The sequence below is a fragment of the Lagopus leucura genome, unplaced genomic scaffold (genome assembly GCF_019238085.1).
Source record: "Lagopus leucura isolate 7727_CA_CO unplaced genomic scaffold, USGS_WTPT01 Super-Scaffold_73, whole genome shotgun sequence".
Taxonomy (NCBI): Eukaryota; Metazoa; Chordata; class Aves; order Galliformes; family Phasianidae; genus Lagopus; species Lagopus leucura.
Genome location: NW_024962252.1, coordinates 80254667 through 80279880, shown reverse-complemented (window position 1 = coordinate 80279880; position 25214 = coordinate 80254667). Strand labels below are relative to the sequence as shown.

At 40.8% G+C, this 25214-nt stretch overlaps 1 protein-coding gene across 1 annotated transcript in view; it reads left to right on the top strand.

The window, feature by feature from the left end:
• Positions 1 to 21748, top strand: part of PKDCC (protein kinase domain containing, cytoplasmic) — a 32770-nt gene extending 11022 nt beyond the window's left edge. The window contains exons 2-7 of the mRNA XM_042895064.1: positions 1035 to 1157; positions 4033 to 4304; positions 7546 to 7625; positions 8553 to 8660; positions 17876 to 18049; positions 20449 to 21748. Coding sequence (XP_042750998.1) covers positions 1035 to 1157; positions 4033 to 4304; positions 7546 to 7625; positions 8553 to 8660; positions 17876 to 18049; positions 20449 to 20534 — 843 coding nt within the window. The 3' untranslated portion in view covers positions 20535 to 21748. The remainder of the gene's footprint in view (positions 1 to 1034; positions 1158 to 4032; positions 4305 to 7545; positions 7626 to 8552; positions 8661 to 17875; positions 18050 to 20448) is intronic.
• The last annotated feature ends 3466 nt before the right edge of the window (positions 21749 to 25214 follow it).

Below are 25214 nucleotides of genomic sequence, written 5' to 3'. Positions count from 1 at the left end.
CTTTCTCTCTCTCTTTCTCTCTCTCTTTCTCTCTCTCTTTCTCTCTCCCTCTAACCCTTCTATTGTTAAGTTTATTTGACTGGGGGCAGAGATTACATTTAATCTTATTTCATGTTCATGCTGTTCTGGCTGGGAAGTTGCAATCAGATCCTTATCAGACTCCTTTAACTGCCTCTCTGCCAGGGCTTGGCATGTGGCATATAAAGCCTGTCCCTGTAGCTGTGTCAGACGTCCCACTCCATATAAAGCAAGCTGGCTCTTTCCCACAGCCCTTAAATATTCTTCTTGGGCAGTTATTTGTGCAAGTGGAAATTAATCACTCAGATGTCCTTGGAAAGCAAATGCAAGAAGGAGCTGGAGCATGGCCGAAATTGCCATTTAAATTCTTTTAAATTGAAGAATCTACTGGCAGATAATATTTTGAAATATTTGTTCTTCTTTAATGGTACTGCATATGAAAGTCCATCAAGTAGAGCAAAAAGCAATATCTGGCTGGCAAACGATAAGTTCTGGTATTTCAATTGCGTTTCAAGTTGTATTTCACTGAAATGCACAGGCATTGCACAAATAATAGCTCTATGGAAATGTCATTAAAAGATTTTTTGATGTCTTTTAAGCAGTCATATTTAGGGAAATTTTAAGAAAATCAAGTCGTCTTTAGCCAGATTTTGCATAGACTAAGCTAATTTTTTAATTTTTTTTTTTAATTATTTTTTTTCTGATAGTATTCTGTTTCTATGTTTATGGATATTTTAGTTTTTTTCTTAAACATTTGTTGATGTGAAATCATGCATGGCCGCTTTACTTGCCTGGAGCGGTGTGACACCCACAGGGGCTGTGCTGGCTGCTTCAGGAGCTTCCTTTGGGGATTTCAAGGGAATGTTCCTCAAATGAGGGGATCCAAAAGCTGCTGGGGAGGGCTTCAAGGCAGCTAAATGCTTTGTAAGAAACATCTACTGTGCACCTCTTCCTCTGTGAAACATAAAAGCGTGCAAAGATATGTTACACTGATACTGCTCTGTGATTTTTTTCAGCTCTATGGCTATTGTTACCAAGATAGCAATGACATCCCAGACACACTGACGGCCATCACTGAACTAGGCTCACCTTTAGAGATGATTCAGCTTTTACAGACTTCCTGGGAAGACAGATTTCGAGTAAGTAACAACTGTTTAAAAGGGACGTGCAAGAGAGCGATGAACACAAAAACAACATGATGTGTGAAACTTAAGTTATGTACAGAGTGGTATAATTGGCATTTATTCAGCACTTGCTTTGCTTGTGATTGCATCTTGGTTTAGATGCAGAATTTAACACTCCTTTTCTGCAGTGTTTAATACGCTGTGCTGTTTTGTCTGTCAATGTTATCTAATTGTAGCTGGCTTGTATGCTTTTACATCATATCTGCAAAAGTTTCTTACTTGTTAAAGCTCGAACCTCAGAGTTCTTGGCATTGAGCGTTATGCTCCACAACTGGAATTTAAACAATAGAAGGGTGTTACTTTTCTATCCTGATCATTATCCTAGGTTGATTTTATAATTGTTTTCTTCCACTTCCTGTTCTGCTTGTCTTTTATGGGGGGAGAGTGAAAGCAGTGTACACAAATCTGAAAGGCAGCTTGTCCACTGCACTGGCAATTTACCAGGAGCACGAAGGTCACACTTAATTTGTCCAAAATGAAGCCAGACTGCAGCAATGCTTTGATCAAGACAGCGCTGTCTCAGTCAGTGTACACTGGGCTGTCTAGTCGACTAGGGTTAACTCCCCAAGACATTTCAAGGCAGCAATAGTTTTCATCTAAAACACTTTGGGCTGTATGGCTCCATCTGTATGGGAGAATTAAAGTGCCCCTGACTAAGCTTGGTGACTGTGGTATGCTACAGCCTACATCTATACTGTTACAGTTGGTGCTCTCAAGGCTGGGTGGCTGTGTGCAAGATGTCTATCAGGTAGGGTCCTGTGGCAGTGCTGCCTTCTGAGTTGTGTTTGGGAACAATGAAGGAGCTCAACTTCAGCTCCCTTCTCCTGGGAGAAATATGTCTATAATAAATAGAGGTGCTTGTCACAGCTCCATAACAGTAGCAGCAAGTCTTTGCCTCATCTCATCCAACAACAGACTGTGATGGCATCTGAGTACCCAGTCAATTGCCAAGAGATATGTTAGGTGATGGGTAATGAACTGGGAAGTTTCCCGTTGTATGGATATTTCTGAGCGAGCATTTAGAAAGGGAGGTGAAGGAGAGTTGTCTTAGACAAGCTACCAAGCATGAAATTATCTAGGACTCAACTAGCACAGAGAAGAAAGAGGAAATAAAATCATATATCGATATGTAAGACGTTCAAGAAACATGTTGGTGTGGCAACTGAGGGTCACAGGTTGGTGGGTATAGGGGTGGTGAGTTGATGGTTGGACTAGATGTTCTTATTGGTCTTTTCCAGCCTAAGTTATTCTATGATATTTTGCTGACCCAGTCCTGAAAAGGTCTAAATAAATGGCTTGGCTGTTCTTACAAATAATTTCTTGGTGTTGGTCTGTGAAGCAAGCTTCCTTCCCAGGGCAACACTGCTCCAGTCAGCAGAGTGTGATGCAGAGCAAAGCCTTCACTGTTGTACTTAAGGCTTTTGTTGTGCATGGGTTTTCACAACCCAGACTCATAGTAGGTATGTGGGGTATCAGTCCATAGGGGCTCAGAAAGGTTGCCAGTGCAGGAGCAGCGTCTTTAGGGTTCGAGAAAAGGCAGTATCAGATGATATCAGATGACAACCTGTTTTTTTATCCAAACTAAATTCTGGGTTTGTTGACAATTGAAGATAAGTGTATTATAGGTTGGTTTTGGCTAATACTGTGTATTTCAGGATAGTGCGTGAAGGAATTTGTTGTACTTTCAGAGGGAGGAAAGGAAGGTCAGCTCTGGCATCCCATCACTGTGCCTGTATTCATTCACAGGACAGCCATCACTGTGTAAACTTTGGTATCACTTAAGTAGGATAAACGTTCTAGCCCAGTCAAGCAAGGAGGTGATTATAGAAGTGGGGGATAGTCCTAATGTCGCACAGACATGTGGTCTGTGAAGTATAGCTCCAGACATGCTCAGCCTCTGCTTTTTCATGAAGTAAGTGTTTAGGTGCTCCCCTGGGCAAATTGTTTATGCCCTGAGATCGAATTTTGATTTGACTACTTCAATATATGTGACATTAACAGTGTATGTTAACAGAAACCAAAATTATATATAAACAATAAAAACCTTGCTAGACTGGATAAGACCTGTTATTAGTTTAATATATAGGATAAAAATTCCAATATTTAATTGTGTTTATATTAATGCTATTTTTGTGTTAATTTAAAACAGTGCTTTAGGAAGGGGACTGAGTTCAGCTTTCATTGAGTTTGCTGTCTAAACTTGCTGTCTAAACTAAGTTTCTGGAGTTTCCAGCAACTGCAAAGTACAGTGTCTGTGCAGAGCTTCCACCCCACCTTAAAGTGGCACAAGGAGGTACACTGTGTACGCACACTCCTTCTCAACTGGAGAAGAGAAACACAAGGGGAACCCTTATATATATAATTGTAACAGCAGTCAAAAGGCATGATCAATACAGAAGCAGTGCAGATGCTGTCTGCAGTCTGAGCTTTGACTGTAGGAGGACAGCACTTGGGCCAAAATTCCTAACCTGGAGTTTGTACAGAGCAGAAACATAGACTGCATGGTCAAGGCTTGTATGTAATGTGTTATTAAAAGTTAAGGCTTTTTATTTCTATGAAAGTAAGAATAGCAACAATGAGCCATGCTTCAAGAATAGTGTGGGAAAGCACTGGTAAAGAAGCTTATTTTTGTTTCAAGTCTCCAAGGGCTTTACAATCATCTATGTTAATCCTATGAAAAATACCTTTGTTGCAATATTTGGTGTTGAGGATAAGTTATAATGCCCATATTAAGTCATGTGTTTATGAATCTATCTTCAGCCAGAGTGGTTTCATTTTTATGGTCTGTGCTGAGAAAATAATGCTAGGTACCCATGTTTTTGTATTTCAGATATGTCTCAGCTTAGTTCGGCTTTTGCATTATTTGGCTCACTCCCCTCTTGGCTCTGTGACACTGCTGGATTTTCGCCCTCGACAGTTTGTGATTGTGGATGGGGAGCTGAAAGTGACGGATCTAGATGATGCCAGTATTGAGGAAAGCTCTTGCACCAGTAACAGTGACTGCTTTATGGAGTTTCCAGCACGAAACTTCACTCTGCCTTGTTCTGTTGAGGGACGGTGCCAAAACATGAATGAAAAGAGGAACCTCTACAATGCCTACAGGTACGTGATCAGTCCTCTGTAAGGTAAAAGAGAATTAAAAGTGGACAAAAAGCCTGCAGCATCATTTAGAGCTATTCATGCCTATGAGTACATCTTGTCTCAGTTTTGTTATCCAAAAGCTATGAATAATTGTTTCATTTAGGAAAATACCGTAACATAGCATTTGTAGCTGGGAATATTTTCCATGCTTTGAGTGTGATTCACCACTTAGTCTAATTTCACATTGGTTTAATTCCACTGAATTCTTCACACAAATAATGATTTTATTAATGGTACAGCAGCAGCGCTCACAGACATGAGGTCCCATTAACTCCGTAATGAAACAGTTCTCCCAGCACTTCTTTGGTGTAACGGTCACCACATGTTTCTTACCACCAGCTGAGGTGGTGGTGCCGTGATGTGGGGATGTGGAGGTGGTAGGTTCATGGCGAACCAGTCAGCTGTGGAGGGAAGCCACTGGCTGAAGCATCCATCTTCCTGTCCAGATATGAGGGTGGAGGAGCTCAAAGCAATACCATAATGATGTGCTCATTTCTTAGACTTCCCTTTCAAATATCATGCCATTCACTCCTTGCCAGACCACAGTGAGGAGAGCTTCTCCAGGGAATGTTGTCTGCTTTGGTCCTGGGGTGCTCACCAGCATGTGTGTTGCATTAATTGACCACAATGAAATGGGCTGTGCCACATGACAGCCATCTGCAGTTGTGCAGCATAGATTTTAGTGTGTCCTGCAAAATTTTCTGTTTCTGTTTGCTTGGCTTAAAGATCTTGTTAGGTAGCTAGCTTTAACTTAAGACCATTTTGCTGGTCTAGCTGAGAAACATTTAATAGGCATCCATTCACCTCAGGCTTAAATGAAGATGTGTCTGTGGTATACGGGGCTTGGGGCAGGTCGCTGGTCTCACTGAAGGAAGCAGTCATTTTTAATTACAATACTTCCTCTGAACTGCACACTGGTGTGTAAAACGCACTGTATCCTTGTGATTTCAGCCCCCAGTTTTGCTTCGTGTGGTAGAGACAACTGTTCTTCATTTCACAGCAGACTGATGCTGCAGGAGGCTGCAACCATGCATGATGGACATGGCAACAAACTCTACGCACTTGTCTTAGAAGGCAAAATGTTCAGTTCATTAAGCGTTCATTACTTAATTTCCTATTCTCACACTCTTGTAGAATTAGAAATTAAAAGCAGTGTCTGTCAGTGCACAGCAAAGGGGTTTCTTGTGCTGTTGTTAGGTATTAGTCAAAAACAGTGGAATGACAAACAATGCATAAACCACTTGAAATTTCGAAGTGTAGTACGCCCCAACCTTGCAAACACAATTAGCCTATCTGCTTGGTTTCTTTATGAGGTAAATAATTAAAGGAGGAAAAGCATTTTGGAAAAAAAAAAAAGTCTACTATGCAAGATTTTAAGCTCAGAGAAGGAAGATTTAGGTTGGATATCAGGGGGAAATTCTTTACAGAGAGAGTGGTGAGGTGCTGGAACAGGCTGCCCAGAGAGGTTGTGGATGCCCCGTCCCTGGAGATGTTCAAGGCCAGGATTGGATAGGGCCCGGGGCAGCCTGCTCTAGTATTAGATATGGATGTTGGTGGCCCTGCCCTTGAGATTCCTTCCAATCCAAGCCATTCTATGATTTGTCCTGGTCCTGTGTTAGTTTTCAGATTGTTATCTTCTACCATAAATCTATCTCTGGATTTTCTCCCGAATGTTTGAGGGACTAATTTTAGAAGCATTGAATAGTTTTAAATGTAAAGCTATTTAATACTTTGAACTATTGACCATTGGGTGAATTCTCCATCACTGGCAGTTAAGATCAGGTAGTTCACCAGTGTCTGTACATTTCAGAATTTCACATGTGGGTGTTTGCTTTAGGACAAGTTAGGTATTCATATAGCCATGGAATAACTATAAGCTCTGTGACTTGCATCTGTTATGCATATAGGAAAGTAAATGGCAGCTACTGAGTTTTTGCAAAGAGCTATTTGCAATCAGTTGGACTCTGCTTATGGTTATTTTCTAAGCAGAAAAAATGAAGTAAAATTTACCAGATAAATTACTCAATACAAATGTTATTCCGCTCTTTAGATTTTTGTGTCTGTTTTCATTGGATGTTTCATGGCCACGGCTAGAAAAACCTACCTGGAGATAATCCCGCTTGTGAAAATCATAAATATTATTTTTGTAAGGGATTAGAAGGGAGTTAAAATCTCAAGGAAATATTCATTGTGTAAGTGGAATATGTCAACTCAATAATACCTGTGTCTGTGATCAATTTTTGCTATCAGTAACTCAATTTTTTAATTTGTGCTTATATAAGACATCTGCTAGTCTTGCTCCTGAGTATGACTCACTGTAGGTTTTTGTTTGACAATGTGGTCTCTGTATATGAAAAAACGTTTACTTTGCTTTGCAGGTTAGATGTAAAGCAGGGCAATTTCCCAATTGTGTTACTGTTCTGCTCATTACCTAATATTTATTCCCGATAGCTCTGTTTATGTTGTCAGATCCTGAACTGTCCATCTCTATCGTAGGTTGCTATGACACTGAGTTTACAGTGTTTAGTAATACTGGAAGAGAAATAGAAATTTAAAGGAACAATGTGAAATTCAGTATACTTCAAATGATGTTAAATAAAGGCATATTCTTTTCTCTTTTGTGATTAAAAATGATGAAATGAAGAGGATACATCCAAACATGGCAATCCACATGAACGCATCTTGATTTTAGATAAGTGATGAGAACAGAAAAGATGTTCTGAATTGTGGGGTTATTTAAACAATAGAAGAAGTTATTCTTCTCCCTGTTAATTTTAAAGTCTGGAAAAACTGTAGAAAATAAAGTAACAGCCAGTTCTATGAAATGAGCAGAAATCTGATTTATGCACTTCAAGCCTTGAAAAGCCCCTGAGACTTCTGAAGTAGATGGCATCCTCACAGTTTGTCAAGTACAGACAGCTTTGCTAAGAGTCACATTCTGTGGGGCTTCACAGCACATTTCTGCATTAACGGAACATTTACACATAGTTACAAGGCAGCCTTGTATATAGCAGCGTGGTCTAGTTATGCCAGGCAGCTATGTGAATAAGCACAGATATATTTGACTGAAGAATACGATTTTATTTCCTGAATAGGTCAGTGGCTTACAAGCAATAGGAATTTCATTCCTTATGTTATTCCGTAGTTATCCTATGTTTGTAGTTTCTTTTATTTTTCAACATGGATTACTTTTCCTTTCCAGGTTTTTTTTCACATACCTTCTGCCACACAGCGCGCCGCCCTCACTGAGACCATTACTGGATAAGATAGTCAACGCCACAGGTAATCACACTGGATGTGGTAATGCCAAGCTTTTCTTTTTTTGGTGTGACTATCACATGAGGGGATGCTGCTTTCGTATTTGCTGCAAGGAAACTGGATTGTTTTTCTACTCAGGATAAATTTCACCCCGTATAGAAAGGGTAAAAAGGGCCCTGTATACCAGATAAATCCCACTGCGAGATATTAACTATGCTTGACAGAGGTCTGTGCTTCTTCCTGACATGTCTGCACAGTGGTGAATTGCATGAATGCAGTTTCTACGTTTATCCCAAGGAGCAATCTAGAGAAAAACATCATGGCAAGAGGTTGTGCTGCCTCCTGTAGAGCGTGGTCCTTGTTGCAGAGCTCCTTGTGGTGCCTGGAGAGTCCCTACCTTTAGCAGGGGGATCTGTAACTACCAATAGGATGCTTACTTGCCTGTCGCCAGTGGTAATGCTGGTGCTTTTATACCTCAGGAGCCAGAGGCAAGTGTAATTACAATAGGCCTTTACTAATGGCCAAGGTAGTGCCTCTGGGACAGGAGCAGCTGTGTGCACCACAGTTCTCTTTTGAGAGCTTTTGGCCCTAGGTCTAGGGGCTTTGTGTCTTGCGCTATATTGTGTTCCATTGGGAACTGAATGATGCCAGCCTACTAACAAGCAACTTCTTTGGAGTTCCCTGCATTGGCTGATGTTCATCCCATCTGGGGAGCTCAGTGCAGTGTTTTCTGCTCATGGGCCTTGGCTTCCCAAGTGGATGAGTCAGCATTTGACGCGCCTTGCTCACATCCGATAAGAAATATGGTCCATGGTCACTTTGTAGTAGCTGATGGACTCCGTGTCCACATCACAGCACTGTCATGGAGCAGCCTCTCTTTGAATGCTGCCTTTCTTTAGTTCTGTGAAGGTTGCTTCTCATCTGAATCATGCTTTTTCTATGCTTTTAAAGGAGAGCTTCATTGGGGGATAGATGAAACAGCTGCTCAACTAGAAAGAGTTTTGAATCTGTATAAGAGTGGAGAGTACCTGCAGAACACTACCCGGATATCGAAATCTGGTAAAGTATTCTTTCTCGAACCGTAAGATTAAAGATTCTGATTTGGCTGGTACTTGAGGTTTGAAAGAGGAAGTGTCTAGAAAACAGAGACCTTACAAGCTGTTGAAGTCATGCATATAATAATCAGTTGTCTACTTTTTGCTTCCTGGCCACCTTCTGCAGCTGAGTGTAGTGGTTGGACTTGCAAAGAGATGAGCAGGCTGCAGTGGTAAAAGGAAGCCCAGCATAGCCTGGCTCTCCTAGAGGGTCTGTGGAAAATGTGTTTAATCACATACACACACTTCTTTGCTGTTGGAGCATTAGAACTTGCCCAGACACCAAGACTGAAATGGAAATCCCATAAAGATACCCTAACTCTCTGCGGATTTTCTGAGGCTCATAGGAGTTTCAGAGAATCATAGAATCGTTGGAGTTGGAAGTGACCTTTAAAAGGTTACATAGTCCAGCTCCTATGCATTGAACATGGACACCTACAGCTTCATCAGGTTGCTCAGAGCCCCCCCAAGCCTGACCATGAGTGTCTCTAGGGTCAGGGCATCTACCACCTCTGTAGCCAACCTGTGCTAGTGTTTCCCTACTGTATTTTTTTTTTTTTTCTATTTGCAATCTAATTCTCCTCTCTTTTAGTTTGAAACCATTTCCCCTTGTCCAGTCAGAACAGACCCTGCTAAAGAGTCTGTCTCCTTTCTTATAGCCCCCTTTTAGAGACCGAAAGGCTGCTATTAGGTCTCCCTGGAGCCTTCACCCCAATTCTCAGACTGTCTTTGTAGGGAAAGAGTTCAATTACTTGGATCAATGTTGTGACCCCTCCTCTGGATGCTTTCTTACATGTCCACCTATCAATTCTATCTCTTTCCAATTTGGATAGGAGGATGTTGTGGAGGATCATGTCAAAGGCCTTACTGAAGTCCAGATAGATGATGTCAGTGGCTCTTCCCTTGTCCACTGATGAAATTACACCACCATAGAAGGCCACTAGGTTGGTCAGACAAAAGTTTCTCACAACCAAGATGGCAAGACAAAACTTGTCTTCTAAACACTTCTAAAAAGAAGTGTTATTAGCAGTCAAAAAAAAAAAAGAAAAAGGGAAAAAATGGCAACATCAAAATGAGGCTGCACATAGCATCTTTCTGTTTTTTGTGAGATCTCTGCAGCACTGCAGACGTGTAAAATGCTATTGAAGCTGCTGTGATGTGGAAGGATGCATATTCTTCCGGGAAGGATAGGTTGTGGAATTGTGCATGTCAAAGAAGTTTATGTATGATGGAAATTCCTGTTAAGCCTAACAATTGAAAAAGCTGTTTTACAAATTATTTTTGTGTATGTACAATGTTCATGTCAAACTGTCAGCATAATTGACTGCAAGTTGATAGGAAAATTACAGTTTTGCTGCAAAAAAGCACAGTAAAAAAGAAAAGATGGGTTCTAAATGAAGATGAATAATGGCACAGAAGGTTTTAAAAGTTCAGTGAAGCATTTTCTCTGAGAGAGAGACACAGGAGCCAAATTCAATCCTGTCATAGTGCTGTTAACCTCAGAGGGCCATGACACCAGGGATGAATTTGACCCACTTATCAGAATAATTCAATATTTATTTTGTTGTAAAATTGGCAGGAAAATTGTTGCAGGTGTTCATTTAACTTTCTAATTTTCAGCTTTTCATCACAGTCTGTGCTGAGTGATGCCTGTCAACACAGCAAAATTATTTTCAGCAGTACAATCGATAGTACAAACACGTCCTTTGTTGAAGAAGTGCCAGGAGGGCTGGAGTTTTTCTGTGATGCTGGTTGATTCCAGGTTTAACTGCTGTATCAGGACAATATGAAGCTTTGAATTTTAGAGGTCTGTCATGTTTATAAAGCATCTCAGGGAAGAAAGCTTAGGACAGTAGTAGTAAATGTGACAGTGCAAGTTTCTACTAATACGGAGCAGTGCTCCATGTATATTTGGCTCCTGTAGTAATTACACATTTTTGTGTCAGTTTAATTCCATAGAGTTCTGGATAATATAACACAGAATCTGTCCTTTTTCATAGCTAGTAATACCCTTTGATGGAAGAAACCCCTTTTACTTTTAGGATGTTGCTCATGGACTTGAGAGAGCTGCTCTGCAGCTTGAGCAAAGATGTTGAAAATTGGTAGACGTATGTGTATTGTATTTGACCAATCTAAAAGGGTACTAAATTAAAGATTAGGAGAGTAATACTGAATTCCCTGACATGAAAAAGATCTCAACCAATGGCAAGCCTGAGAAATCAGATATCGTGATGGAAATTACATTTAGATGAGATATGTTTTCAGACTTAGCTGCCATGTCTTTAAGATGTGCAGGCCTGTTTCTTGTTTGTTCTAAGGCTACTTTAACCAAACAGAAAAAGGGTTGTAATTTATTTCTATTTTAAGGCTCCTTTTGCTTGCCAGAAAAGCATGAAGTCATATTATGAGGGTAAAATACCCCTCCCTACCTGCTTATTTCTATCACTTTTATCCAAAGCACATTCTATCCTCCACTAATATTAGACTTGTAATACCATGCTAGAATTCATAGCAGTTCCTTCAATTAATATTCTCAGTCCATAGATTATTCAATAAATGAGAAATTCTTCTGTCATGCAGTAATACTGGAAAGAACTAGTGTCTGAGTGGTCATCCTCTTGCTGCTGGAAGACATTCCCAACTGAGCTAGCTTCTTGACCAGCAAAACCAGGGCTGAGCAGCTGAACAGGTCAAATGTTTTCTTGGCAGTAGAAGGGGAGTATGAAAGGAACAGCCATGATTGTTTCCCCTGCTGTCAGCTGAGGTCATGCTTTAGCTTTGTTCGGGAGTTAGGAGGACCCTTCATTACTCTCTGAAATCAAAGCAAACTATTTAGGTGAGATTATAGGATTTTTTAAAACCTTTTTTATCTTGCTCTGTAACACAATGAAAGTTCAGGGAGTGTGTCTTTCAATTCAGTGTAAGCTTAAGATAAAACTAGATTGTGGTTTGGTTCTGAGGCCAGACTGAAGTTAATCGAAGCTTATCTTTGTACACCGGTGTGCCAGGCCTTGCAGACACAAGTTCGCATCAGTTTTGTTTTGGACAATGAACATCTCAGAGTGACTGGCTCTGCAGGTTTTCACTCTTCCAAGTAGATAAAATGACAAAAAAATACTGTCTCAGTCTCTCTGGCAATGAAGAGTTTTGACAAAGGAAGGCCTTTTCCTGGTAGATGATCTTTACTGAAATCTTAGAGGAGAGTTCAAATCCAATAATTGCAAGATTTTGTTTTGTTTGAAAAAGAAAACATTGAAGATTTAAGTAATGGTGCTTCAGAATTTGTTTTAGGTCTAAATGTTTTGAATTATCCATTGTCTTGGATAGAGCATTGTAAATTCTTAGTAGGAAAGAGGAGATCATGATCTTGGGCAAATGATCTAAGGCTGTAACTAAAACGTAAACTTTTAGAAAGCAGTCTGTTATCTATCTGAACCTATGTTTTTGAAAGGAAGCCCTCCTCCTATGAACAACGTGAAGTGAGAAAGGTGATATTGATAATCGGCAGGGAAGTGACATGAGGAAAGCTCCTGTCAGCTCTAGTGTTCCCATAAAGAAAGTTTAACAAGATGACATGGTCATATTACAGAAGGTCGTGGATATTAAGCTTTCACTGTGCTTCAGTTGTAAAACATTTTATAGTGCTGTAAATTATATTATGCTCTGGACTTTGCTTTAGTATCTAAGAAACAGAGTGGAGGTGCAGGAGACATTCAATAGCTTCATATGTGTTCTGTAATCATAAATCACACTACTGTTAATGTTGTTACAGGAACATTGCAGTGTTTAAAACAACACTGAGCAAATATTTTATATTCTGTGGACTCTTGGTCTCTTTTGCTGGAATCCAGAAGAATGAATTAATCCAGAAACCATGCATTTCCTCTGGCATATGTCATCTAAAGCGATTATCAAGATTAAGAAATAAGAAATCTGCTGACGCTCATCAGTGACATCCTGCCTCAGTATCAAAATTTGTATTATTTCAATCAAGTGATGTTGATTCGTAGCAACTGAGCGCCTGGATGTCAAGCTAAGCCTCAGCCTTTCAGTTAGCTCAGAATTTACTCAGAAATGCATGAAATCAGCTAACACTAGTAAATCCGATAGCTTTGTTATTCATTAAAGCTAATAGATGACCCATTATTAGGCCTAAGGGTGTGCAAGCCCACAGAAAGGTGTAATAAACTTCTGTTGTTAGTTGAAAGTATGGTCACAACGCTAAAAAAAGGCTGGGAGGCTGGACATTAAGCAAAGACACTTTGTGTTTTCCTTTGTCTTAAGACAATTTGGCAGGGTTATGCTGTATGTAAACATTTACAGTACAACAGTGTTTTGAAAAAATATTCTGCAGGCTCACTATAGCAACCTGCTTAGGAAATTGTAAATCTATCCAAGAATTATTGGAGTCGAGTAGGGTGTGTGTGTTTGCACACATGTGCATGTGTGAGGGGAACTTTTGCAAGGTCGCTGTGATACAGTTGGAGGCCGTTTGCCTGTCTGACTGCAGGCCAAAATGCCCAGATAGGAAGGGTTCTGGTGAAGGCACTTGCAGGCCCAGCTGGGAATAAGCCACAGTCCTTGCAGCCTGGATTCTTGCTTTATCTCACACTTGTGCATTTTGCCTTTTGTTCCCAGGGATGTGAAAGCTGCTTTGTGGTGGGCTGAGAGGTAAAGGTGCGCAGGCAGAGTCTACTCGGTGCTGCCTTTGCTGTTTCATGGGCAGCCCAGTACTTATCTTTGAGCCTCAGTACCCTGTCCTGCTGTGTGATGTTAATGAGAATAAAATATCACTGAATCTATCGTTCTCCATGTTTATTTGTGCTGCAGGGACAGCAGGCTTGCCAGTTTAAATACAGCTCTGTTGTGAGCACAATAGCATGTGGAAAGAGGTAGGATTTGCTTGCAGCCCTTTGTGCGTGAATCAGCCAAAGGACAAAAGTGCACACCAGAGAAGCAGTGCTGTCTCCTGGTCTTGCAGCAAATCCACGTTCTGGCAGCCATTCCTGTCCTTCCAAACAGTGAGGTTTGTCAGAAACAATTAAAAACAGAGACACAGAAGATATACCTAGCAAGTTGTTTTCTCTGATGCACCAAAAATGGCTTTCCTTAGCACACTGTGCATAAGGCTTCTTGTTGGAAGAACCTTTAAATGTGAGATATTGAGACATAAGGAAATTTTAAGCAGAAAATGAAATGTGCTAATAAGCATAAGTATGTTATTACCTATTTAAAATTGAATTCTGTGCTTCTTAATCTCCCTGGGGATCAGCAGGACTGTATAGCAAAATACCACTCAGTACTGCGTTTACTGAGATGATTGGCAAGATGAGGCTCTTTCTGCTTACTTGTAAGCAAAGCGATTAAAAGAAAATCCAGATTTGGCTGAAAGTGCTTTTTTTTTTTCTTTTTTTTTTTTTTTCTTTCCATAGAGGAGGAACAGGGGAAGGAGGAAAAGGAGTAATGTGATTTCTTTTCAAGGATGAACATTACTGCATTGGTGTCATTGACCCGTTCTGTACTGGCAGGTGATAACTACAAAACTGGGCATGTTTCCAACGGGTAGCTGTAGCTGGTTGTAAAAGTGCAATCTGGCTGCTGTGGCTGAAATAAACGGTCATTAGGACTGATTAAAGTCAGATTTTGGGTGACTCAAACAACCTAAAGGGGGGAAACCACAGGCTGTTTCACATAGTTTACAGTATACTTGTGGAGTTTTTTATATGACTCAGTCTAGTATAGTGAAAATGAGTATGTTTATCGATTATAGTTGGCTATGGGACAGCACAGGTGATTTTTGATGGCAAGATTTTAGAATGAGATTTTAAAGTGCTGGCTTAGAGCTCTTGCACTGGTCAGCGAGGTTACAATTTGTTGAGATGCATACAAGGCATGTGCTTTGAAAATCACTTGCTGTGAGGACTGGCTATTGCTGTAAGAAAATCTTCAGAAGAATTTGGACACATTAAAACAGCATGTTTTGATCATCTGGAACAAACTTCTGAAGGTTTTTTAAAACAACTTCTAAAAAGATTTTAAAACTATTAAAAGCGTTGCAAAACAAAACTTTTGAGAGCTGCCCAGACTCAGCGTAGCAAGATATTCTGAAATTTCAAAATATTTACATGGCAGGAAAAATGTTTCCTGGTAAGATTTATTTGTGTAGCTGTGAGCTCCCGCGTGTTAAGCTGGAATAAGTCTGCTGTAAGTGACATCAAGATCAAGCTTACTGCGTTATATTTATTTGCTACAGCCCTCACAACATTAGTAGATGAGAAGAAGGCTTCTTTTTCCGCTGCAGTAGTGGTAGGAGCGCCTTGAAAATCTCTTATCTTTTCCTTGCCATTGCCTTGATAGACTTCATATACTCTATGTCAAAGTATGTATATGTACGCAAAAGTGTAAATTTATGGCTGCATTTATAGTATTAGGCAAGTATTTATTGGTTTTAAACACCATCAGTCTAGAAATCGACCAGAACTTTGACCTTTTTATGATGTGATTTACTGCTGTGAGCCTTCAAATTCCACGGACTCCATTTAAGCAAGCTTCAGGTCTTGGCAGGACAAACATCTGAGCTAGAGCTGCCCCTAACCCAGTGGAGAATTTCTAAATTGAGCAAGTAACTGTGCTGGAGTGACCAGGATGATCATTTAAAGGTGTGGAAAAACCATTGCTGGGTTTGATAGACTTGCCTTGTGTCCATAACACAAGACAAATGCTATGGCATTTTTGTGTTGATATGTATTGCAGGGCACATCACAAAGGCTCTACTGAATTTTGAAAACAAGAAATGAAGGGCTGAAATGGTTTGGATGTGGAAGGTATTGTGCTGTGATAGCCCAGGAAAGCTTTGTTCTGTTTGCAGTTTATTAAGCAGGTTTTATCTAAGAAAGGAACCAGCCCTTTAAACTGAAGCAAGGAGTACTGATGTTTGGGTTCCTTATGCATTTAAGTCTCTCCTGCACATGAGCATTTCTCTCTGACTTACATCTGGATGTGAATGAGGAACTGGTTGCAGTGAGGTTTCTTTCCTGCTGGCTGAGGCTGATAGGGAGCAAGGAGCAGCAGGAGGCTCCAATCATGGCTGGGAGCATCCATCAGGAGGGCCCTTCCAGTGACTCCTTTTGAGAAGAGTGTAATTCTTCTCAACTCATGCAAATTCAGGCTCAGGATCAGCTCCCTAATTTGTGACTGTGTAAACAAGGCATTCCAGGAATGTTTGCCTTTGCTGTTCAAAGAGTGAAGGCAGCTACCTTGCCCTACTCAAGATGAGATGATTTTTGGATAAAATTCCAGTTTCCTCAGACCAGTGCTTGGTTGGCATTGCAGCAAGTTTCAGATTTTTTCTATTTTTTATCTCTGAGGAAATCCTGTGCTGGTTTCCCAACATGGCAGGAGCACCTGGCTGGTTTGGAATGACCCCATGCCCTTGCCTGTCCCAGTTCCCTGGGTATCATGCTGTATCCCCCTTGGCCACTCAGGTACTGCACCCTAAGTACCAGCTTGAAAGCTGCATCCCTTCCTGCCCCATGAGCCAGGACCCCACTTTGACCATCACTGCTGTTGCTGGCCCACCTCTGTCAATTCACATTTCCAAACTGCCCAAATGATTCACCAGGCTCCATGTTTTTACATCTCACTTGCATGCATCATTTTCCTTGCCTGGGCTGCCAGGCGCTGATCAATATTCAAGAGCTACTATACAGAGATAAGGGGATATTACTCACTTAGATGCAATTATGTTCTCACAGAGAGAAAAAAAAAAGACTTTACCTATCCACTCAGTAGCAGTTTGATTTAAGCTATGACCTCTTCAGAAAGAGTGTATATATATTTTCGGTGGTGAAATGAATGTTTCTAATGTAAAACTAATTTTTTCATTCTTAGTCTTTTACTCTTCCTCATGAGTGCTAGTCTGCATTTCCTAAATTAACATAAGGAATTTTTGCCTTTGATGTAAGTGGGACATGATCAGCTCTGATGTTTCTTCCTGTTTGTGAGCGTCTTGCAGTAATTTTAATGAGACAGGCTTAAAAAAGAGTGTGTATTTACTGCATTTGTTTCCTGCTGTTTCAGACTATGCGGTGTGAATGAGCGCTTGGGTGTGCAATTCTTTTCCTGATTGAAATACTGGCAGTTTAGACTAGAGGCAAGTGTGTCTGCTGGCTTGGCGATGTTTGTAAAATATGCTGTCTGTAATAGTGGTGGGCTGAATCTGCCATGTCAGGAAGAAAATGCCTGAACCAGAGTGACTTAAGAATAGGCTGTGTGTCAGGACAGGCAGCTCTGGTTTCCATAATAGATACAATTAGAAGAAATATAGAATGTATTTATTTTTTGAATAGGATGTGGGAGAGGAAGCGACAGGAGAGGAACCATCTGTTTGTGTGTCTGGAAGCTAAATAGAGATGTTTATAAATGATTAGTTTAATTTGCTGGCGCATTCATTAGCGAAACTCCCATAAGCGGCTGGGAAAGCAAGAGGAGCTGTGAACAGAGAACAAGGGGAGCTCATAAAGGCAAGGGAGACTGAACGGCAGCCAAGGGGACGAGCAGCACAGTGGGCAGTGTGGAGCCCAGGGCAGCCGTTGGGCTTCCTTATGCCTTTTTTTCCTCCTCCTCCTCGAGGCCCAACGAGCAACTCCCCTTTTGTGCTCATCTGAGTGAGCAAAACAAAGAAGTTTGCTTAATTAAAAGGCTGTCTTTTCTTCTCCCTGTATAGGGGCTGGAGGAAAATGGTGTGCCACTGGGAGAGTGAGGGAGGGCTGGAGCTCCTGGTGGGCTCCCCCAGCAGCCATGCTCCCTGGGAAGTGGAACAGTCAGCCGGGTCATTTGAGTGGAGATGTTGGTTCAGTAGAACGTTCTTCCCCTAAAATTCCAGTAAATCCAAAGCCTTGCCTGCACACTGGGGAGGGGGAAAGTATTTTGTACATGGACTGTTTATTTACAGGCACTTTCTGGAAGAAAAAGGGTGAGGAGAAAGGAAGGAAGGAACAGGAAAGTAAGGTGCAGAGCTATAAACACCTTTGGGAGTGAAACAGGACTGGTACAGTCACCTTTTTTTTTTTTTTTTTTTCATATATTCCTCTCCTAATATGTTGAAATAAACCTTGCCTGCTAACAACAAGCAGTTTGCCAGACCTTTCAAAACAATTGTTTTGCTGTGGTTATTTGCAGAGTACTGGCGGGTGCCTGAAGCCTTTATTCCTGATGAGAACTACAGATGCTGGCCATCTTACCATCACAAGGGCTGCCTCCTCTCTGTGTTTGACGTTAATGAAGCCATCGAGATTTGCGACAGCTACTCCCAGTGCAAAGCTTTCGTCCTAACCAACCAGACGACTTGGACAGGTAGGTCGTGGGTGCTGCTGAAGGGGACACCAACGTTTCGTTTTAGACAAAACATTTGCAGAGGTGGCAAGAGAAGTCTGACACCAGTTTCCATGGTTAGATGTGCAGGCTGTGGCCCAACATGTGGATTTTCATGCAACTTTCCAAGCCATGTGGTTGCTGCAGTTTGACATGAAACCAGACAGGTTCTTCCATGCATCTAGCTGGGACTTCCTGTCTGATGTGAGGAATGTTTTGCTGCTGGTGTGCTTCTGCCAGCAGGGCTTGGCTGAAGGACGGTGAGGAGAGATTGTTTCAACCAGTTAGAAGTGGATGGCCAGATGCATTTCATCTGGGAAAATTTTTTTTCTAAGGGAAAAAAACATTTGCTACCACAGCTCATTTTCTTTACCAGAATATGCCTCTTGAAAAGATAAATACAGTTCTCCAGAGGTTTGTGGACCTGGCAGTCTCAGTGTGGTTCCCCTGCAGGCAAGTGGTCTGTGCTGATTAACATCAGTGGAGCGTTGCTCCTGGCTGCTCAAGCAGGCTGACAGTGATTCTGAGGAACTCCACAGCATGCTGAGAAATAAAAACGTTGCAAGTGTCTGCTAAAACCAGACATGATCATGCATTTAGTGTGGAGTGAACTGTACTGGTTGGTCTTTTGTCTCCATTCCATGAGATAAGGCCCCACCGAAGTTCAACATGAGGTTTTCCTCCTGTAGTGACTGGTTCTGATGTGTGTGTCCTGTGGACTTTCCCAACCTGAGACTGCTGTGTGTTCTTCCCCCCTCATGCACGGCTATTTTCTTGCTTGGGATTGCCAATTTCAGCAAAGGACAGCTTGTCTCCTCTGCTCCTGTCTTTGAGAGGAACGGTGGCTGATGCAAGCTAACCCTTGGGAAAGCTGATTTAAGGCCTTGCTCTACCACAGACTTCAGCATGGCAATTATTTAGGTTCTGAGGCTAAACTTTCTGTCTGTACAACTGTGATCACAGCATGCCTTAACGTCAAAATTTACCCTGTGTGCAAGTGGATGCTTTGGTTTTGCTTAGCAGAGCAAAATAAATACGCACAAACCAGGCTTACGTATGTGCCTGTTTCTTGGTGCAGACCTCCAGCTCTGAAAGTATCACAAATGAGGAGCATCTTCAGACATGCCAGGGTGTTTCTGGTAGTATAATGCTACAGCTGTCTGTATTTCTTGTGCTTCTAAGAGATATAAGCAGAGACCTCCATGGAACGAGGAAAAGCTAGTTTATATTAAATTTGTCTGTGATTAAGCAAGTGACTGCTTGCTCATCATATGAGAATATCAGACTGTTGAAGTTAACTAATATGCTAAAAAATAATTCTAATGGGCTATGGGAGTTCCTAGGAAGTTTACAGCAGCCCCTGTCTCAGATTATAGAACTAACAGTGAACAAAATGCAGCAGCCATATTTCAAGTATTACGTGAAATAGCACTTTGCTGTGCTGTCCCTGATGTGTGAGCACTTGAATCCCTGCAGTCTGCAGCTTGAAAATTTGGTCAGGAGTTGAAACATCCCGTTTGTCATGTGATACTCTTATAGAAAATAGTGTTATGGGAGCCCCCTAGAGAGGCAGGCTGGGAGTAAAGAGCACTCGGTGTTCTGAATTTTAGAGAGCAAAGGCGGAAATTCAGTATTGCTGGAGAATTTCTGCAGCCTCTGCTTCAAAGAGAGGCAGTTCCTGGGTCCATGGGAGGGCAGAAACTTATCTGGAGACACAGATGTGAAAGTACAAGACCTGTCCTGCAGCACCCACAGATAGTGGTGAATGAAACCTGACTGAATTCAGCTGAATTTTGCGCCTTACGTTGCCCAGGGGGTTATCACTTGCTGGATTGTTTATTTATTTATGGTATAAAGAGTAAAAGTGTTGCCCCAGCATTTATTAAGCCCAGAGCTACAAAGTGATCAGCAAGAGCTGTTTCAGTGAAGGTTACGTTTGATGTATACTGTGCTGATCAGTGTTACAAAGATTCAAGCATGCAAAGCTGATACCTGTCCTGTGTAGTCAAATGACTTTCCTTCATTGAAGCAAGTTCATTTATATCAGTGGGAGAGACTTTGAAGCCTTCCCTTTTAAAAAATTATGTTACATTTATATTAAACCTTCAGACCTCTCCCTCATTTACCTCGTCAACTGTATTCAGCTGTGTCTTGACCATAATTGTGTAAATGTACAGAAAGCAGGGAAGATTTAATACAACTTCAAATGAAAGCATTACAGCTTACAGTTAAAGTTAAGAAAGACTTCAGTGTTGGATTGCCTGAAGAATGCATTGGTTGATAGTGAATATAAAATGTCATTACTGTAAAGCAGGCAACCTTTTGCTCATTGTTTCTAATTACCTTTCTTCCCTTTCTCCTCCCTTTCCTACTCTGTGCAGGTCGGCAGCTTGTCTTCTTCAAGGCGGCTTCAAATCATATCATGCCTGATCCTGACAAGATAACATATGTGAAAGTGACAGACTGACAGCTGAAGTGGCTCAGTCTGACGTGTGAGTGACCAGAGCTGTTTGTCTATAAATACAGGCAGCTGTTATGTATAGGATAGCTGTGTCCGAAGAGATAATTGCACTATTACTCATTCTAATCTATAGAGTGCTAAACAAAACTTTTAAGAAGTAACCTGCATGACCAGGATGAATGTGCAATAAGACAACATTTTGAAAATGTGATTTTAAAATGAAGCAAAATACAAAATACGATACACTGTTGGGATGTAATTTTGGATATAAATCAACTGGCAGCTCTAACTTTTCTAACCAAGGTTAGTGTGACTTTTCTGACCTGTGCGTGTGTGTACAGGGACAGAAGTTGATTATTTCTATGAGAAGTCTGTATCTTCTACGTTGATATTTATTTGAGCTCGTACAATCACAACAGAGTAACTGAAGCATGTGAATTTGTAAGCTAAATATCAAACATTGCTGAAGACAATCAGCATTCATGTTAAAGCTATCGAATATGCAATAGCAACATGTTTGTCAAAATGAAAGAATTGATTATGCTTAGAATTGCAAGACTGTAGCTAATTTTCATTTTCGCTTCCAATGTTATCACAAAGGTTCATTTTTTTTTTAATTTAAAAGAGCCATTTTGTAGGCCTAGCAAATCACATAAGCATTTGAATGGTTCCCCTGAAAGGCAGGGGCTTACCCAAGTGCTGAATGCATTGCTGAATAGGGATAGGCCTAAGCATATGCTTACAATTAAGCCTGTGCTTAAGACTTTTGTTGAATCAAGTTTGAATTGTTCATGAAGTCACATCTTTGACAAACTGGCAAAGCAATCTATCTGGTGGAACAGGACTATTTTGTGGAATATCTTGCAGTTATTCATATTTTTATCATCAAATCCGTGGTTTTCTAAGGCACCGCTTGCTAATTCTTAGGGTGAATGAAGTAAATGACCTTAATAATGGTAATTGAATGCTAGCCTTAATTCTATATAAAATGCTTTTTATAGGCATGGTGTGTCTAGAGAATTTGCTTTCAGTGAAAGCAATGAAGTAAATGCTAAAGTGACCAATGTCATACTGTTTTGTAGTTTGTACAGCCAGGGAAAAAAAATGTGCATTTGTTTCTTAAATGGTTTATTTTTGTAATAAATAAAAGATAAATACAATCTCTTTCTTACTTACTTTTCTTGTGTTGGAAATAAATGCCAGAATCCAGTGAGAGTTTAGTTATGGTGTACTGTAAGTCAAATTAAACCCAGGATGTTATTTCCAGGAAGGACTGATGTTGCTCCAGTGGCTTCCAGTGAGGGGTGCGTTTCAGGATTCAGGGGTGGCTTTTGTCTATGTGTTTGACTGTCACAAAACAGGTGACCATTAGAAGACAACACTTCATCAGCCTTTCTTTTTCTGAAGTTTGAGTCATGTCAGTACCATTTATAGAAGGGGAGAGGGGGAGAATAGAACCTGAAGTAATTAGCTAGATGGTTGATTTTCTTGCTGGACATAGAGAGAAGGGTAGCAGGAGAGTAAGGAAGAGGGGCAGAAATTTTCACAGTCCAAGTGATTGCACAGAAGGGATGGTCAGATGGTGACACAGTTGGCAGCAGGTCTTGTCTCACCACGGTTCTTCTGAGGTCACCAATATCCTAGCGTCTTCTGGCAGTCCTCTGAAATGACATGCTGTAATGGTGGTAACTCACAGATTATCAAACTACCCGCCGCAATAGCTCAGCTGATTGTGTCTCAGTGCACTTAGAAACCCATCAATCACACTGTGGTAATAAACAAACACTACAGATTCTTTTAAAATTGCTACATAAATCATGCCAACACACACTGCACAGTTCATTGAAGTGATACGAGTTGTTGGCACTGAGGTGCTGGTATGTGTTTGGAAAATGTTTAGCCTCCCGTGATTGCCTCCCCATTTAAGGTCTACACACCATTCCAAAAATACTCAGCATTTAAAAACAAAGTGAATGATTACATCCTTTAGCTGTGTTCCTAGATAAAAAATTGTCAACAGTTAAAAAAAAGATATCTGGGGTAATTCTTTAATACTCTGGGCAGATACCTAAGGATAATTTCACTTCATCATTTTCTGCACACCTGAAAAAAAAACAAACAAACACCTCTGAAGTCAGAAATTGTTTATCTCTGGAATTAAACAAACTTGCCAAACCAATTTACATCAGTTTTTGCAAACAGAGATCAAGTAAGTAAGAAACAGCCATGAGCCAAGAAGCTGGATTCTAGATTACAGCAGTAATCAACTTAATATAGGCAGTTTTATAACTCTTTGAGGGTAAGGCTTTCCAATGGAAGTCATGATTAAAATCTTAATAAGAGAGGCGTGATATTACAAGTGAGTTTGAAAGCTGTAAGAAGCACTGATAAAAGCTTGAATTCATGGAGAGAAAGTGTCTTTGGCAGCTGTGGGTCTGATTCAGCAGTGCCTGACTGGCGCTTGTGGCATGGAAATCCCTGAGAAACCACAGCAGAGGAGGAGGCAGAGCTCAAAGGGAGCTGGCAGGTCCGTTCCATTCAGCCAGGAGCCGTACTGTGTCTTCTGTGGAAAAAAGCATTTCTATTTCCTCCCTCCTCCTGCCCTTAACTTTTTGACTGCTTTTTACATTTCCTGGCATACTCAGGCCACAAGGTAGAAATATGAAAGAAGACACCCACACGGCTTTAAATGACTGATGTCTGTGTGCGTGCATGCACATGTGTGTATGTGTGCACTTATTTATGTCTATGTCACACTGAACAGAGATTATTTACCTAGTGAAAAAGCAATTGGCTACGTACAAAATGAAGTGCTAAACAGGATGTTGAATTCATCTGGAGAAGTGAGAGCTCCATGAAGTCACAGCTCTCTGCGAGTCTGTGCTGAGCGCTTGTTCCAACCTGGGGCTGCAGTGCCCTGCTCAGGCTGTGGCATAAAGTGCCTCCAAGGGCTGCCCATGCTCTTCCTGCCTGACTTACGGAGTGATGAGTTTGTACCATTTGTACCACGGCTTACAGTAAGTGAATGCAACCTTCTGTTTATCCTAGATGAGCAAAGGAGTAGATGTGGTGGCTAACATGTCAGTTCTAGACAATTATCTGGAAAGAGGTAGTTACCACATGGGCTCTCTCTGCTGTGGGCATGGATTCCTACAGAGCTGTCCTGCTCTATTTCTCTCCCACACCTCTCTGCAACAGCAGATACTTGGTGATATATATGAGGTGTGCATTTCAGAGAGAATTAGAGAAGCAAAATATATACCTTTCTTACACTTTGACTGGTGGATGTGGAATGCTGACTGTTAATGTTTGTAAGGCCCCACGACTTCGTGCAGTCACTGTTTCGAGTAAAGAAGACACACTTGTTGATAATAAGGTAGGTGAGGCAAATGATTCAGAGGACTGCTTCTGAGAGCTCCCAGGACATATAAGTGCCATATCCATCCTTCAGTACAGATGTGAACACTGGCATTTTAACTCTAACAGGTAACTTGCTTGCAAGTAACTACAAGTATATTTTTTTCAAGCTGACATGGATGGTTTTGAAAGCTGCATTTTAAAAATGTAAAGGAAGCAAAAGTATCACGTCTCTTCCTTTCGTAGATGCACACAGTCAACATTTGACTTTGTTTAATAAGTGCTCCATTTCCCCATGCAAGCTGAAGGGAAATATAATTCAATAGGAGCCATCCTGATTATTAAAGTGTCTCTGATGTCAAGCCAGAGGTCGAATAATGCCTTTATTAGAAATCGTGGCTTGTAAACAATAAATCCCCACTCATCACAGTTTTTCAGTGAAAGACTGTAAGGCTAAGAAGGAAGACTAAACTATTCAGTGACTACATGAAATAATAAAGCCAAAATCTGATCTTACTTAGCTTGATTTTTCCAGTGTAGTCCAGTTAATCTTTGATTTATGTTCATACAAAACAGAATCAGACTGTTAGATGAGTAGCTGTGAAGTACAAACAAAACAAAACAAAACCCACCTCTTGGATCTAAATGCTTTGACCATAAAAGAGAAGGAAAATACACTGATTTTCCCCTATATTCATACACATAATACGTGTGTGTAAGCATGTGTGTAATAGGTTTACATGAAAGTCACAGTGACAACATGGAGCATTACTTTACCCTTACAGTGGAAGCGTTAGCAAGACTAAGCAAATTAAAGACATACCATTCAATAAATTGTCTCAGAAAAAGAGTATTATTTCTACAAACTTACTTTTCGACAGTTAGAGGTTTCATGTTATCCTCATTTATCATCCTTCTGCCAAGTTCAAGTATGTCCTAACAAGTCCGAATTTTCAGCATTCAGAAGTACCCAGCGTTTATGAAGACAATGGTACAAATTGGTATTTACAAATTAAAGCTTTCTGTAAATACACCAGAAGAAATGTGGAGCAGCCGATCAAATGGACGATGAGGGGCACAAAAGCAGTTTTAGAAATGGGCATACTTCACATTTCATACAAGACCTTGATTCTGTGCAAGTTCATGACCTATTATAAACATTACATGACTTATTACCAGGCCTCACCTCATTCTTGGACACGAGCTATTGATCATATGAATGCTATTATTTCCACATATTTTACCATCCTGCACTGTAGTCCCATGAGTGGCAAAACTAATGCCCGTTTCAAGAACAAAACACCTCAATTAAAAGTCAAATCTTCATCT